Source organism: Ammospiza caudacuta, chromosome 5 (genome assembly GCF_027887145.1).
Source record: "Ammospiza caudacuta isolate bAmmCau1 chromosome 5, bAmmCau1.pri, whole genome shotgun sequence".
Taxonomy (NCBI): domain Eukaryota; kingdom Metazoa; phylum Chordata; class Aves; order Passeriformes; family Passerellidae; genus Ammospiza; species Ammospiza caudacuta.
This window is the reverse complement of record NC_080597.1, coordinates 25,545,744-25,562,843: the sequence shown is the minus strand read 5'-3', so window position 1 is coordinate 25,562,843 and position 17,100 is coordinate 25,545,744. Positions and strand designations below refer to the sequence as shown.

General features: G+C 40.1%; 1 protein-coding gene across 3 annotated transcripts; it reads right to left on the bottom strand.

Moving 5' to 3' along the window:
* Nucleotides 1-542: 542 nt before the first annotated feature.
* Nucleotides 543-17,028, bottom strand: PWP1 (PWP1 homolog, endonuclein). 3 transcript variants are annotated; one of them, XM_058804788.1, is made up of 15 exons: nucleotides 16,931-17,028; nucleotides 16,792-16,850; nucleotides 14,469-14,626; nucleotides 13,952-14,037; nucleotides 12,308-12,404; nucleotides 10,704-10,814; nucleotides 9,811-9,941; nucleotides 9,175-9,245; nucleotides 6,988-7,084; nucleotides 6,098-6,159; nucleotides 4,249-4,360; nucleotides 2,827-2,917; nucleotides 2,338-2,459; nucleotides 1,786-1,891; nucleotides 543-1,070 (listed from the first exon to the last, which is right to left on the bottom strand). In XM_058804788.1, exons 1-15 carry the CDS (start codon nucleotides 16,994-16,996, stop codon nucleotides 955-957), a joined length of 1,485 nt encoding a protein of 494 aa, XP_058660771.1. In that variant the 5' UTR covers nucleotides 16,997-17,028; the 3' UTR covers nucleotides 543-954. The 3 variants fall into 3 exon arrangements, with proteins under 3 accessions (XP_058660771.1, XP_058660772.1, XP_058660773.1); XM_058804789.1 differs by having other exon boundaries at nucleotides 14,469-14,608; nucleotides 16,931-17,001; XM_058804790.1 differs by having other exon boundaries at nucleotides 982-1,217; nucleotides 16,931-16,996.
* Between the last annotated feature and the right edge of the window lie 72 nt (nucleotides 17,029-17,100).

Genomic DNA, 17,100 nt, shown 5'->3' with positions numbered 1-17,100 from the left:
CATATCCCTTGATTAGGTTCCTGATTCTGCAAACAAGGGGCTTAAGTTGGTGGTTAAACTGATACTTAAGATTTTCCTCTGTGCCCATCAGGTGTCAGGCAGAAATGACTGAACAGAGTTAAGAACATAAGAGAGAGAGCTTTTCACCACTAACAGTGAACAGCTGGGATCCCAACCCTCACTTTGTGTCCTGACAGCCTCTCATCCTACTTGAGTAGCAGCTCCTTATTTCAGTTCAAATTCTCTTGAAATACATCTGGAGTGTGAAGAAAAAAACCCCAATACTATGTGCAGGGTCACTGAATTTCAGGTGCTGTGGAACCTGGAAAAAGAAACCCCCAGTCGTGGTGGGATAGAGCTGGGTTATTTCTGGTTTGATACTGGTGACATCTGGGTTAGAAATACATTCCAAGATTCTGCTTGGAGACTCCAACTTGTTGCCCAAGAACTATTCCTAAGATTTAAAAAGTTACACGGAAGATCTGTCAAAATCTGTAAACTTTGCCTTAAATTAAGGATAAATTATTTATTTACACTTGTAATTTAAGTCAATCTTTTGTTTATTTATTACACAACTGTTGTATGAAGTATTTTTCCTTATGCCCTTAGAAGGTAGAAGATAAAACTCTCTTTGCAGTATTCAACAAAATTCTGTGGTCACAGAATGCTTTTCTAGTGACTGTTCCATTTTGTGTATCAGCTTTACATATGGTAGCCCCTGTTTCAGGGATCATTATCTCAGGCTAAAGCAAGCGCTTCAATCTTTCAGAGCTGGTAATAGAGGCAGGAGCTCAGAGCTTAACCACACCACCATCTTTCTTTGGCTGAGATGAAGAAGCTTGCAGATTGCAAGACACCAGTTGTTTCCATGAACTCTCACTGAACAGGAGCATTTGCAGAATACACATTAGTTGTAGTCCCATTAATTACTTTGATTTTTTGATGTTTGGTCCATCATGATTCCATTGGTGTCTCCAAATCATTGCTGCTTCTGCTGGCTGTGGAGCTAGAAGCCACAGAGTTTGCACTGGCCAGGACGAGCCTCTCTCTGTTTCCAAAAACTTCATTCACTATAATACAAATGGAATTGCTTACATGTTACTCTCCCAGAGGGAAGAGGAGTAGAGCAGGGACAGCCTGGTGAGCACCATGGAATGGAAATCCCAATGTACTTGGCTTTCAAAGCTCTTCCCCTTAGCCCAAGTGCAGAGTTGAACCTAAAGGTCAGAAAATTGCCTGCCTATGATACTTCAATTAAAAAGTTCTGTTATTTTTCCTCCAGAGCATCTAGCGGTTTCCTCTACATAATTCTGTACCTAAGTACTGTAAAACTGATGAGGTTTGAAGACCACATCATTAAGTTTAAATAATTTATTTCTGGTTTTAGTCTGTGGTTCCCAATAGGCTCTTAAAAGCCTTCTCCAAAAAAATCATGCTGTTTAGTTACAGGTAACTACAAGTGATCAAAACCAGTCCTCACTTTTCTTCCCATAAGTACTCAAAAATATGACTATCAAGACTATCAAGAAAAAAACAAAACATAGGTATTATAAGGAATAAGGTATTACACATCAGCTGCAAGAACATAAATCGTGTCAAGCAGTTTTCCAATTTAGAAAAAAACTCACGTTTTTTGAAGCTGTAAATGTGACCACACATACAGTCTTGGAGTATTTAAAAATACTAACCTATAGTTTTCTGTCAGAGTCGCAATGCATTACTGAATACAAATACACCCTGCAAGCAAGGGGAGAACTACAACATTCAAAGAAATTAGAACATTACCTGCAGAGATCTTGCTTATATCCCAAACACGCAGCCCTTCCCGCTCTCCTCCAAAGGCAAAGACAAAGGGGAAGTCAGGGCAGCAAGCTGCACAGAACAGAACTCCCTGGCAGGGTGGGAGAAAAAAAAAAAGATTTTTTTTTAAAATCTTAAAATGAATTTGTCATCTGAAAATATTTTCACCAAGCAAGTTTAAACTAATTTAATTAAGTTTCTGAAACTTCTTTCATAAAGACATAAAATGAAAGTCAAGAGCTGCTAATTATAAACAGTTGCTCACATCTTTTTCTTGAATGTAGCAGATGCAAGCTGGAGCACCCATAGTTCTACTTAGAACATTGTACCTGGAATTTGGGACTCTAAGGCTTTAAAGCACTCTGCCAATTCCATATGGAATACTGCACTGTGATGAAAATGATTTACCCAGAATATATTACTATTTTTTTCTCTCTGAGACCTTAGGTAGAACAAGATTTAAACTAGACAGAAAAAAAAAAAGCAGACAGTTAATATATAAAACTTAGTAGAATCAATACATAAATATTACTATACCATTTTCATATCCCTGGAATGGACTAAACTTGGTCTGTCTCCCAGGATATCCCAAATTTTCACATATTTGTCAGCAGATGATGTCACAAGGCACCCTTTGATCTGACTGCTTAGTTGTAGCCCTGGAAGATGAAGAGTGCAGCAGTGTGAGAGCAACAGGCAATCCCCATTTCACAGAGATTAGGATACATTTTGAAGTGAAGATACGAGAACAACCCCAATATACTCCTCACACTAACTCCAGAACAAAGGAGCAGAACATTAATGAAAGTTCCATGCTGCCACTTTAGTGAGCCAAGGGAACCATGCAGGCCTACTTTGCCTCCCAATACCCTCAGCAGAGATTTGTTTCACATGCCAGCTACCATGATCAGCATGCACAATTTACTTGTTTAACAAAGAATAACTACACCTCAGTGCTGTGGATTAAAGGCATCTTCCAGATGTGCCTTGCCCACTTGGAACAAAGAGGACACAAAGACAATTTACCTGACACCTCTTCATCGTGAGCTTTCAGAGTAAACAGGGGCTTATCAGCACGAGCATCCAGACAGTACACAAAGCCATCGTCTGTGCTTGCCTACGGAAACCACAACATTTAAATAACAAACAGCCACCATCACTGTTCTGGGGAAAAACTGCCAGTGAAGTAACACCCACCCTCTGGTAAACCCCTCTGATCCCAGGCAGACACTGCTTCTCCCTAGCACATGTTACACTGTTCCCAGGCCTGCACCCCCAAAGTCAGGCTCCACCCAGCCGGTACCCCAGCTATTCTATGAACCTCGATTATGCTGCACCAATGACATGAAAGTTTTAATCCCATGCAAACTTCTTAAAATGTATTTTAAATAGAGTTGCCCCACTAAGTTTGGTGCTCAGGGCAGGCAATTAAATACAGAGCCTTCAGTCTCTTTACTGTCAGTTTAGTTTTGGAGCCATTAGTGGCTTTTGGAGCCATCAGTTTTTGCACAGGACTACTGACAGAAGTCCTGTGCAAAACTAAGTGTGATTACACCAGGAGAGAGCCACATCATAAAACCAACAGAGCTGAGCAGCCACTTCTGTTGGCTGTATACATAAAGCAACAGAGAACTAGACAGCCATTGAGATAATAGGGAAGATTTGGTTTTAACTTCTGTTGCAAAGTTTTATTACAAAAGACTCAACAACACCAAGATATTTTTCCTTTATACTCTAGGTGGCTGTAGCTCTCTTCTCCCAGGTAATAAGCAACAGAACAACAGAAAAGTTGCACCAGGGGTAGTTTAGATTGGACATTAGCAAAAATGCCTTTACTGAAAAGGTTGTCAGGACTGGCACAGGCTGGGCAGGGAAGTGGTGGAATCCCCACCCCCGGAGGTATTTAAAGCCATGTCGATGAGGCACTTATGGACATGGTTTAGTGGTGGATTGGCAGTGTTGGGTTAACATTTAAACTCCATCTCACAGGACTTTTCCAACCTAAAGGAGTGGATCGCTCCATACCAGCCAGGAGGACAGTGCCCTCTAGCGCTGACTTGAAACACTGAATTAATATTCAGGATTTTCGTTCTAATTAGCTGTTTCTCAGCTGCAGTTCCTTCATTGCATGAAACACAACAGGAATTCTGCAAAGGAAAATGTATCCCAGCCACTGAACACTGCAACGACGTGACCAAGGTTGTCACCTCCGGAATTTCTACTGTCACAGTGAAGATACCAAGTAAGTAGCTGGTCTAGAGATACTTACTGAAAAAACTACCTAAAAACATCCTCCCCCAGACTGCATTATTATAATAAGCAGCACAAACTATCCAAATATTTGTCCATCAGCTCCATTCTGATTCAGAAGCATTATGAACACTAAGTAGATTAACACAGGTTAAATGACATGGCAACAACCAACCAAAACAGAAAAGCAGTACTCACCAAGAAATGGCAAGGTGAGAAATGATTCCAAATTACTCTCTCAACCTGACCACTAAACCGCCACACTCGATGGCTGTCCTGGGGGTTTCTGCAGTCATACAGCACTGCTGATCTAGGAGATAAAGGGACAGGAAATAAAAAAAAAAAAAAAAAAAGATCAGGGCAGAATGCTTCATTACATAGTTTGCTTTCTCACTGACATCTACAGAAGCTCCATGTAAACTATAATTAAAAAATTAAATGGAAACAACTTCCCTACTTAGTCTTCTAATTCAGTAACAGATTAAACTCTTGCAGATAAGCATAAGATTTTTCCATGTGCTTCAAAGTTTCATCCTGGTTACCCCAAAAGCCTATCTATTGAAACTAAGCAGAGCTTGAATTTACTCAATACATAAGATACTTATCACATAGCAGACCATAATTATGCAAATATATCACTTAATTACGAACAGACTTCAGTAAACTCAAGTAATGATGCATTAATTAGGAAATCATTTTGTCATACGTATGCATACATTTTCAAATGTGCTTAATAAAAAAGTAATTTCTGAAATCCAACAATCTTAACAAATAGTTGGAGAAACAGTACTCCACAAAGGAGAAAGAGTGGATGGCAGTCAGTGGGTCCTCTGGGATTCTTTACAGGCACGTGCTCAGCTGAGTGGCTGCAGAATCTGTCCCAACTCAAAAAGCTCCTGGGTGCAAATGCAAGGGAGGAGTGGTCATGTAAGTCCAGCATCATCTCACCACTATCAACATCCTCAGTGTAACTCATTCCCACTCTATCATGTAATTAAAGAAGTGTGATATAGGTTTCCCAGGTCTTTTAAAGGCATTTGACACAACAGTTTCTTTAAGTCTGAATTCCAGGTTCTGAAGGCATTGCCAAATGCACACTGAATTGCCTGTGGCCCTGTGCAAGGCTTTGCAGGAAAAATCCACAAGGGGCACACTTAGTTTATGGATAACACAGTGGTTTAGAGGTGTCCATGGTATCAAAGGGGCAGCTAAAAAGGGATCAGGAGCTGGTCACTGCTTGGACTTAATGCTTCCTTTCATCAAAGGAAGTTGAGAGGGAAAAGACAGAAGCAGCCTCCTAACAGCAAAAGGTCCTCCTCCAATACTTCAGCAGATGCAGCAAGAACAAACAGAAGCCAGAGAACTTAAAGGCTTGCCTAAAGATTGGCAAGTCTATAAATTATTTTAACATAAGGACTAAGTCCTAAAAGCAGAATAAAAAAAAAAATCAATGTAAGAAAGTCATGGTGAGAGACTAAAATTTGAAAGTTACTCCATTGAGATGGGAGAACACAGAGGGATATTTTTGGCTGGCAGGACTTACAAGAACTGGCAGCCAAGAGCAGACCAAGTGTGCAGACACAAACCATTTCCAAGCATCTCCAGGCTGCAATCACAGGAGACAGCCCATTACTCTTTGGCTGTGCCTATAGAAGCTGGAAGGGGAGAACTGGGATTTTAAAGTCCCTCGTGCCTCCACCGTGGACTTGCTGGCTGGCAAAACTTGGGCAAATTTTCACAGGAATAAACAGTGACACATTCCCAATGAAGAAAAGCCATAAGGCCAAATTAAGAAATAAATTTGGTTTGGAGCAGGCAGACACCTGGCACAGAAAATGTCAGTCCAGATGGTTAAAGCATTTGCTACCCCTGAAAAAGAGGTAAGGAAAAGTACATCCTGGCCATATGCAAACCTGGCTTCCTTGCTGGAAAAAATAACATTACTCAAATTGGCAGAGTTATAAAAAAAATGAAAGAAAACACAACGCTTAAATGAATACGAATACCCTCCCCAGGTGCAACATGTGAAAACATGATCCTGACATACTTATCAAACGATCCAGAAACGAGGGTCTGAGTTTCAAAGGGATGAAACTGCAATGTCTGGACCTAGATAATGGAAGATTTTATGTAACACACATATACAGGAACTTTCTTGGAACAAAGCACAACCATCCCACTCAGATTGCTCAAAATCAGTGCAAGAGATGTGCATTACTTCAAACAACCCCACCTGGGGAAAACAAGATATTGTCCAATAAAATCTGACCAAACAGAACTCCATGCCCCCTTTCTGCCCTTGATATTAATTAAAAAAAAAAAAAAAAAAAAAAAAAAAAAAAAAAAAAAAAAAGCTGGAGGCAAAAGAATATCTGCTTCCAGTTTGGGGAAAAAATGCAGATGTTCACAAAAAATGAAAATTAGGAGTTTGTCAAGGGCAGTGACTTTGTTAGCAGCAAAATAAGGTTACAGCTATTAATAACTAGGTTTTACATTTTAATTACTATGAGATTAATTCATTTCTGAAGTACCCATCACTATGGTATTTTAGTATCATTTATTTTAAACCTTTCCACCTAGAACAAACTGTAACTGACACTCATTGTTCCCTTAAGAGAGTTATAGTTTGACCTTATGTTCAGAAATCTATTTTTGTAGCTTATACCAGCATTATTATATTCCCCACCATTAGGGACAACACACAAAAGGTATTTTAGAAACTGTTGCAAAGCTTTTCTAACTTGTTTAAAGAAAAGTTAAATAACCTTTTAAAAAGCAAATACAGTGCTGTTTGAAAAAGCAACTAATTAATAAATTAAAACAATTCAGCACAGATGTCAGAAAATAAGAGGATTGTTGTTCTGAGGGCTCACTACCAAGCAGCAAATGAAAAACTGCAGTACTCTACAGTGGAAGAAACACAGCAATATTCCATACCTTGTCTGTATGCAGTGTCAGGCTGGCTGCTGGCTTACCCACAGCCATGTCCCACAAAATCACTGTGTTGTCAGCAGAGGCACTTGCTAAAACATTCCTGATAACAGATCAAAAATTAGTTTTAAAATTCTTTCTACGGGTACAAAGAAATAATGGTCAAAAATCCAAAATACACACAGTGCCCAATTCTGAGAAGAAGTACACTGTGGTCTATAGATGATTCCTCTCAAGCCTGAGGGATAATTCCCTAAAGGCAATTCTAAGTTTTAAGTAAAGATTATAAATAGGATATATTACATTACATTATAGAACACTTATAACAATGACAGCTCTGCTCCTATTTCCCCTGACATTACTTACAATACCATTTGCTCAAAGATTTCTCAAACAAAACAAAGTCTTTGAAGCACATTATTTCCTTTGACATTGAATAGTACTTTTAAACACTACCTATGCTACTTTGTTCTGTTTGCATATTCATGCAGCCAAGAACCTGACAAACCTGTTTGTGAAATATTTTGCCCTTCAATATCTGTTTATATTCCTACTGAAGACACAACACTATATCCTTTGTAGACTGCTGAATAGAACCACTAAAATTTCAGTTAGTTTACAGACCCCATACTTCAACTTGAATTTGAACAATTGTGTTAACAGCAATAAAAACAGCTTAAAAGTTTTATCAGAAAAAACAAATCAAAACATCCCTAAATGCCTGTCAAGAACACACACCATTTCCTATAACTGCTTCATTGCTTTTAAAATCAGATTTATTACCTCAATACGTTGCTTCTGATTGAAAGTGTTCCCTCTCCCCTTTTTATATTAACCAAGTGTTTCTGACTGAAAGAGTTAACATTCTCCTGGAAAGGCTGTTTTCCCAAGCAATGTTACAAAGGAAAGTTAAGAAAATGCATAGTGAAGGCTGTAAGAACATTTTACAGTAACACCACTATGACCTACAGGCAGAAAGTTATTTGTAGAGAGTTGTCACAACATGCCTTGCTTAAAACAAAGAAATGACAATAAAACATTTTATATACAAGCTGCTCCAAGGAGTTCCTTGTTTTCTCCATAAGCTGCCCACTTCAGGGCTGGTTTTATTTCCTGAAAGACCTACCAGAATCAGTGAATTTTGTAACTCAGCACATCATAGAATTATGCATTTCAAACTTAACTACTGAAGCCATAATTTTTTTCATCCTTGTCTGTATTATCACGAGACTATTCCTAGGTACACAAAAGCTCCTCTTTTGTAAGAGTGATGGACTGGTCACTGTCACACTGTGCATATGTGTCTGATTTAAGAACACTGTACATTAAGAGTGCAATTTATATACATTTACTGAGGTCTGTGTGGGTGTTTTCTTCATCACTATCTAGATAAGAATGCAGTACAAGGGAAGGCTCACACCTGCTCATCAGAATATTCAGAGTTGTCTGTGAACATGTTCAAAGGCAGAGGCATGTATGACAGAAGAAAAAAAAATCTGCCTATGTCTAACTGAAGCAGTTTCAAGGCCCCTGCTGAGGATTCTCTGACAGATGAGCTGTTAACAACAACCTAAGTGACAAAAACCAACAGCATCTTTACTTCAGTCAGCACGTTGTCCTTGACCTCTGCCCCAGGATGGGCCAACTTCGTGTTGCTTCTATAGCAGGACTTCATTTCTAGTTAATTCAGGCAACCGGGAATTTTCTCTGCCTGGAGGCCAGAGGCATTCCTGTAACTGAGCTATTAGGGTTTTTACACTCTCCTGTTCACAGTTCTGGGGCAAAAGCCAGAAGGAAAAAAAAAAAACAAAACAGAATAGCAAGGACTTTCTTCTATAAATCTGCTTGTCTCTGTTGAAATGGTGGTTTAGGCCACTGGCAGAACAGCATAGCTCAGGGCAGCCCTTCTGCTTCTCCAGTTTGAACAAGTGAAATGTAGACAATTTATCAAATGGCTCACACCCACCTTTGCCCTGCCCTCAACCTGCAAATCAAAAATGACCTGCAGCAATATACAAGTATCCAAAAAAAATTTAAAATCAAGAACTCTAGTTAAAAAATTTAAAAAAGAGTGTATTTTTAAGAATGCATTAATTTCAGCAGTGCTTTTAAGTTTTTTGATTTTGTGTGGAAACTATGCCTAATTGAGACTGCAATTTTCTAACACCCACTGTTATTCAAGTATTCTTTTACCTGCTTTGTTTATTCCATGAAAGATCAAGCACAGCATCAGTATGTCCTTCAGTCCCTTCTGAAGATAAACTCTGTGTACATACACAACATAAACAGACTTTTGAAAATTACAGCTTCAGTGCAAATCAAGCATTACTCCACATTAGTATGAATTCCCTAAAGTCTTCACAAACAGCTTCATATGAAATTACTCTCACTTGCTGCAACACAGCCTTTGAGAGAACATCTCTGCACCACCTGCACCCTGCCTCCCACCCCAGATCACAGATTGCTCCAGCTGCTGGGTTTACAGAACTGGGTATTCCCTCCAGGCTAGTCAAAGAAATCTCATTATTTCCAGCTAATGTGCAACTTCTTCAGCTTCTTTCTAAACTCTCCTGGCAGTTCCCTCTCTCTCCTCCCAATTAACAGAGCTTGGGTCCTTGCAAGTGCCAGTTCCTGTAACTTCCAATTTTAAATAGTTAAGATTCAAAGTTTACTGGGACACCACCCCACTCCTGTTCTGCTCTTAATTCCAGGCTTTAGTTATTTAGAGAACAATTAGCATTTTAAATATTGTAGGGAGGAAAAAAGAAGGCATTATCCCTGCAATAAATTTCCTCCATCCAACCAGGTAAACCTTTTTGCAACACTTACTTTCTTTCCTTTCTTTTTCTTCTTTTTCTCTTTCTTGCCTCCAAGAGAAAAGACTGGTTCCAAGGATTCTACTACATCAAGGTCCCAAATGTCAATGACTGGGGTCATGTTACCCACTGCAACATAATTTCCTACAAACAAAAAATGAAATGCAACCACATTTATTTAGTTATGAAACAGTCTATTTGGCAATCCAGCTGTCCCTTATTTCTTTAGTTAAGTAAAACTTATGTGCCATAATCTTCTACTTGAATGTATTTATGTTTAAAACTGGCAAGGAGCTATTTAAAAATATCAGCTGACGGCAGATGTTGCCAGAAAAAATTTACTTGCTCTCCTTCCCCTTCAGTACAAGTAACTGTTCAAACAACCTGTATAAAGTTGCATGTTTTGTTTGTTTTTGAAAGGAAAAAACAAACAAAACTAAACCACATCCCCTGTACTACGGAAGAAAAAAATCTGAGAAACACAGGAAAAATGTTACTAAATACATAAATATATAAAATATATGTAAATTTTGCTGTGGTTTACATTTAGTTAACTGCACTGGACATAAAGAAATTTAACATAAGCAACCTTCCATTTGCAAACAGAAAATAAAGCAGATTTTAGAGATTGCTCTGGTCTGCTGACAATAACTTAATTGTTTGCAATAAAATCAGTATTTTAGTAAAAGCATTTGTTACAGCAGCATTACTGAGATGACTGTATCACCAAGCAAAAATACCTGATATTCACATCTTGGTTATCTCAAGTCAATATTACCCTGACATTAACATTGATTTTATTTCTTTGTACTGCAGGAAGAATTTATTTAGTGACAACATTACACTTACACACTTTTCAAGCAAAAATTCTTTAACTAGACACTGACAGTATCCTTTGTAATTTACCTGTTGATTCATCTGGACTAGGATCGAAATTCAACCACTCCAGACTCAGAGGGTAAGCAGGCAAGATAATGTCATGATGGACATAAAATGAGTCCTCTTCATGATTATAAACTGAAAAATAATTAAAGTTATGCAACATATCAGTGAAGAGGGAAAGCAACCAACCGTGAGCAGGTTACTTCTACAAAGGCAGTTGTGGAAAAAACAAAATTCTCAAGAAGATTTAGAAGGAAAATTCAGTCTTCAGAGTTTTACTGTAGAGGCCAGACCCTCTACAAATGTTATACCTCACAGAATTACAAAAATTAAACATTCTTCTGTGTACTTTAGATAAAGGTGTGACAAGTTCAGTCAAGGTTCAATACTTTTACTTTGTTTATAAGATCTCTTCATAGTATGTGCTCCATATCCAGCACTTTCTGCATCAGGATACATTCATTTTACAGGATTAGCGATCAAAAAAATTATTTCAGATGAAGTTGAAAGGGAAATTAAGGTAAAAAGACAAACCAGAGGAAGGTGAAGAAGTCAGAAGTTACCTTTAGCAGATGGTACTGAGATACAGGAAAAGTTTTGGTAAAGCAGCCATTTACTAAATACAAATTCACTGTAGCCAGCTATTTTTCTCCATATAATAAAATAACTTACCAATTGGACAGCAGAGAAAACCCATTAATTATTTTAATAACATCCTATCACACACAAAATCACAGTGCATGTGACAGATGTTCAGATACTAACTAAAGTCTCCAGTTAACTAAGTTATCTCAGTAGTCAACTAAGACAAGGTTACCCAATTTTAGAAGCTGCAGAAGCCTTTGTTATTGTTCTGTAAGTTTATATTTGGTATAAACTTACAGTTAATAAAATTTGTAAACACCTCCAGACATAGAAAATGCCACATGCTGGTATCTGACGAGATGCTTTCACACATTTTGGTCTTGTTGGTTGCTTAACATGAAATATTTTTCCTACAGAAACACAGACCACAGCACAAGTGGCCAGAAACATTCCCAAAAAGAACCACAGTAAGCAAAGATGATAATGTCAGCACGTTCAGTAGTATTTATTGGCTGCAACAGAAAAATTTTTACACAGCAAAAGTCAACCTATTTCTAGAATAAGCAGTATTCAGGCCCTATTAGGGATTATCTCTCCTAGACCATGATGATAAAGGTGCTGGTTCTTCTAATCCCAGCAGTGGAAAGCCCACTCAAAGAAGCAAGGAGAAAGCTAAAGAAAAAAAAACAAACACAACAAAACAAACCACTAGAGGATGCTTGCAGGATATGGAAAGTAAGACTGGAATGGAGAGCATATGTTCAGAGAATAAAAATGCCATAGTATTTCCTAAAAGTTTTAAGAAATGAAATAAGGAAAGGAATTGCTATACAGCCTGAAATAAATAGCAATAACTACACAGGAAATACTCTAGTCCTGAAAAGTAGCTAAAGCACCATGACATGGAAAAGGACAAAACACAAGGCAGAAGCGAAGAAAAATCCTCAAAACCAACCCACTCCCTTTTCAACACAGCCACATGGCACATATGAGGCAAGACACTTCCTATGTTCACTGTAAAAAACAAACCCTGTTTTACTCACCATGGACCTCCAAACTACAGCAGTCTTTATCAACTCTGCCACAAAGGACAAGATTGTCACTGGGTTTAATCAAAAAGTCCTCCTGTTCATATTGCTCCTGAACAGCAAAAAGAGAAGACGAGGGGTGTTGAGCAGAGCACACAAAAATATGAAACTACCATGTTCAAAAGCTGGAATCAGTAATTTTGAACCCCAGCTGAAAACACTCAAAATCACTCCAATGCCCACCCACCTAAAACCATGTTATGGTGCTGAACAGACAAAAGCAAGAACCATACCCAATTCTTGGGAGAGTGAATAGTCATTAAATTAGATTGAAGGACTTTTATGTGAACATAGGTGGGTTTGTAGAGGTGTTTAATTATCAAATATAATTAAACAATATATATTATCAATATACATATATTTCAAGGCTATCCTGATGAAGCTGATTCCTGAAAAGAAAATCATCACCAGGAGTCCACAAACAAAGGTGATTTCCCTTGTGCTCCTGTGCCTTGACCACTTATATAACAGCATTTTACCCAATAACAGTGCCGCAGCTGCTCCTCACATCCAGGAAATACTTCCACTGTCTACTTCCTGGAAACTATTTCCCAAGAAGTATTGCCAACAGCACCACCAGGCATTCAGCTGTACCAGAACAGATGTAACCACTCATCTGATTTTCATTGTTACTGAGGAATGGAAGGAACTTGGGAATTTTTGTTGTGAAAAATTAAGAACTGTACAGAAGTCAATAATCCTACCCAGAGTACCATCCTTCCCATCTTCAACACATACAAGACTTTGTGGACTTCTCATTGCAAGCTTTTTTTTTTTTTTTAATTCACTTCAAGCATACTTTAATATTTGAATTCTATCAAGTCCTGCAATTCTTTGAATTCACTTAAGGTTACACAATACATAGTCTTCAACAGTTCCAGTAGCAAATATCAAATGACAACAGAAAATTGTTGTCATTTGATATTTGAAGAACTGCATAATTTTTATAATTTGGGCAAAGAACTTGAGCATAGGAAGAAGAGCTTGCTTTTCTTTTGAGAAAAAAGGTGTTCATTTTTCTGTATGTCTACAAACCCAGCTTCTGCAAAGATGTTCCCCATCTGACAGTAGAAACTAATACAGGCAGAAGCAGCCAATGACACGGTACTATTTAGATATATATATATTGATATACACGTATACACACACACATATTTATACACAGAACACTGATATATTAGACACCTTGATTGAGTCCAGAGTCCACCTCAGCCTGATTTCTTACACAAACTGGTGGAAGGTGCAAGATTCTTGTAATCTGTGAAATTTTCTAATTTTGGCCACTAGCTGCCTGAGACTTGTTATTCCTTCAAGTATTTTCTGTGACCTACTAGGCAGGTGAAAAACCACTCCATGTACAGAAGTGCATGGTTTAAGTGAGGAGCCAGCTCACCTTAACCTCCTACTTAAATGCAAAAGGCACAGAAAGAAGGGCCTGCACAAAGCAACCTTAAAATAAAAGAGCACCATCCAACCAAAACTCTGGCACACCTTTGAAAAAGGACTGCAAGCACTTAGACACCCCAAGGCAGAGTGGAAAATTTAACTGATTTTAAAGTTTGTGCAGTTTAAGATAATTAACATCTTTTAAGTACTCACAGTGGTTTTTAGAGTGATGTAAGGATCGTTTTCATTGCTCCCATATACTGTCAGAGTAGCCAAAGAGTCTCCAAGTTTTAAATCACCTAGATGGGAATTTCAGAACACTTTTTATACATGTCTGTAACAGGCAAAGTTAGAAACTCCTGTACCAATACCAGTATTACCTAAATAGCAAAATATCAGGAGTGGTATACATGAACTTCCAAATTCCAAACATAAGTATCTTGGTAAGATAAACTGCTTAGTGCTTTCAGGGACTTCTGCTGCTCTGCTCCAGCACTACAGCAGCCAGAGTGACCTTTCCAACATGCACTTGGTCTTAGTGTCATCAAGGGGAATGCTGAACCGTTTCCCTCAATAAATGACTTCCCAAGATGAGACAAGCAAATAATTAAAACTGTGAATTTCTGAATCTTAACACAGTGTAGCCTTAGGATATTAAAGCCCTCAGTAAAACAAGAAGTGGAAAGGTTCTTCACTTACACTGCACATCTGAGACACAAATTTTTCTTACCTGTGTATTCCTCAGCATCATAATTGTCCAAATCATATTCATCCAGTTCATGATCAGACAGCTCTTCATTATTTTGGGAAGACTTAGTGCTGCTGCCGGGCACGGGTGCATTCGTGTCACCTGCTGTCTGGCCCTCATCACTGCCACCGGCACCGTCCCTGTGGAAAGTTCACAGCCCTGAGAAATTGTGGCAGACACACAGAACACTTCCAGGGGGCTGCTGGTGAGATTTCAGCACACAGTCTCAGTGGCTCACATGGCTTTCAAGCCCTTATGCCAATAATTTCGAAATCAATCCACTCCTTCTAGAGCCTTTCCTAAAGTACAAGGCATCTGTAACTCTCAGGCTTTCAGAGGAAGTTTTTCCTTGAAAGTTTTCATGACAAAACATGGCATATATTTTCTTCAACAAGGTAAACTGTGTATGCAATCCCCTTTCTCTTACACGTTTTTTGTGGATACAGTGCTCTCAACCTCACTTCTGTGCATTCACAAGTGTCCATGCCATTCCTTCCTTTCTTTTCCCCACTCAGGGGCATGGTCATGTGGGAGAATTCCCACATTTCTTCAAGCTTTTTAAGACCTAATTTCCTCATACTTCCCATACTTAAGCAAAGTAAAAATCACATAGATTAACATTCATTAGGTAAGGTCACACTGTGGATTCTTCTTATGGGGTAAACCATGCAACATCTAGAAAAATCAGAACTCTGTGACATCAATTCTGCATGCAAGGAATTTAGGAGAAGGAAATGCACATTAAAGACTGTTTGAGAAGATAACAAACACCCAAGATGTCCCAATGGAGCATGTTCCAAAGAAACTCACCCCTGCTCAACACGCTGCACTTCTGTCCTGCACACAAAATTCCCAAGCAACAATGAGCCAAGGCAGTTCTCAGATACAGGTTCTAAACTAAATATCAGAAACCTAATTTTCCTAATTTGTTCAGTAAAATAAACACTTCACATTAGCGACATAACTAGAGATGAATATCGAGGCAATTAAATAACTAAATCCAAGTTTGATTGGTGATCTTTGGACAGGGAAAAAAGTGGGGTGTTGCAAATTCTGCAAAGTACAACAAATTATAAATAGATCAGCTTTTTCAGATGGTCTTCATACTTCCATCCTGAAGTTTTATAGCATGCATCTCAAATCTTTCCATGCTTTTGAAATTGCAAGAGAAAGGAAATCACTCAGAAAACCAAATGCTCGCACACAGAAAGGGGAAACAAATAACTCCACACAAACCAGAAACATTAATCAGTTAAGAAATTAACACAATGTGAGAATCTTCCAAATATTTAAGATTATTTTGGAACCTTTAAATAACCAAAACCAGAAAAACCAGAATAAAATACATCCTGGGACAGTACACTCGGTAGTGTATCAGTGGTGTCACTGATACATCCAACAGAAACAGGGTGAACAATATTCACCAAACTATAAAAACTTTTTCTGCTACCTGTTGCATCTGTTTAACCACTCACACTGTGGCACTACCACACACCCTACAGAGCTGAAACACTCAGAAGCCTAAATATATGAACAGATCTAACAGAAAATGGCCAGAAAATGGAATAAGACCTCAATCCCCCATTCTTTCTACACAAAAGAGAGACATTTCTTTCTTGTCTTCTACTGTGTCTTCTACGTCACTTCTTGTATTAGTTTTGTAAATACACTTTTCTTAAAAGCAGAGTGACAAGACAACACAACTACATAACTAAGGGCTCTCAGCGCTGAGGGGAGAGCTGCGATGCCTCCGGTTTCAGTGTGCAACATAAACACACCCCTGAGTGACGTTCTGCCTTTTTTACCAAAGCACGAATACTCCATCACTCTGATCTCCACTGTGCCCTCCCTACCTAGAGTGCCCTGTCCCACCCTCAGCACCCTTTTTCCCGAGCAGTTCGGGACTCCCATCTCCGTTTGCCACATGTCCAAAGCAGCCACGGATACAAACCCAGCGCTTTAATTCTCCCTGCAGGCGGGAAGCGGAGCTCCAGCGAGCGCCAGGCCCCGCAGTGCCCATCGCTGCCACTGACAGCTGAGGAACCGCACGTCCCCGACGGCAGCACCCGATGTTGCCCCCGATCCACCGCGCCCGACGCTGCCCCGCTGGCCCCGCCGGCCGCCAGCCTGCCCTGGCGCGGTGTTTGCCGGAGGGATCCGCGGGCCTGCTGCCCGTCCCCGCTCCGAGCTGCAGCCCCCGGGCTGCGCTTCCCCCGTGCCCGGGCCGCCCCCTCCCCTCGCCGGCTCTGAGCGGCCGAGCAGAGCCCGAGAGTGGCGCCGAGTCCCTCCCGCTGCCCCCGCTCACCCCAGCCGGTCCTGCGCCTCCTCGATGAGACCCTTCAGCTCCTCCTCGCTCAGCTGCACCTGCGGGGCGGACACAGAGGGGTGAGGGCGGCGGCGGGGGCGCGGGCGCTCCCTCAGCGCGACCCCAGCCCCGGCCCCACCTTGTCGGGCGTCTCCTTGGCCACGCCGCGCCGCACCCAGGCGGCGCAGGGCACGGGGCCGCTCATGGCGGCACCGCCACCGCCACACGTGCGAGCGGCCCGGCGCGCCGCAGTGACGTCACCAGCGCAGCGGCCGCCCGCAACGGCGAGGGCCGGGGAGGGGGCGGAGA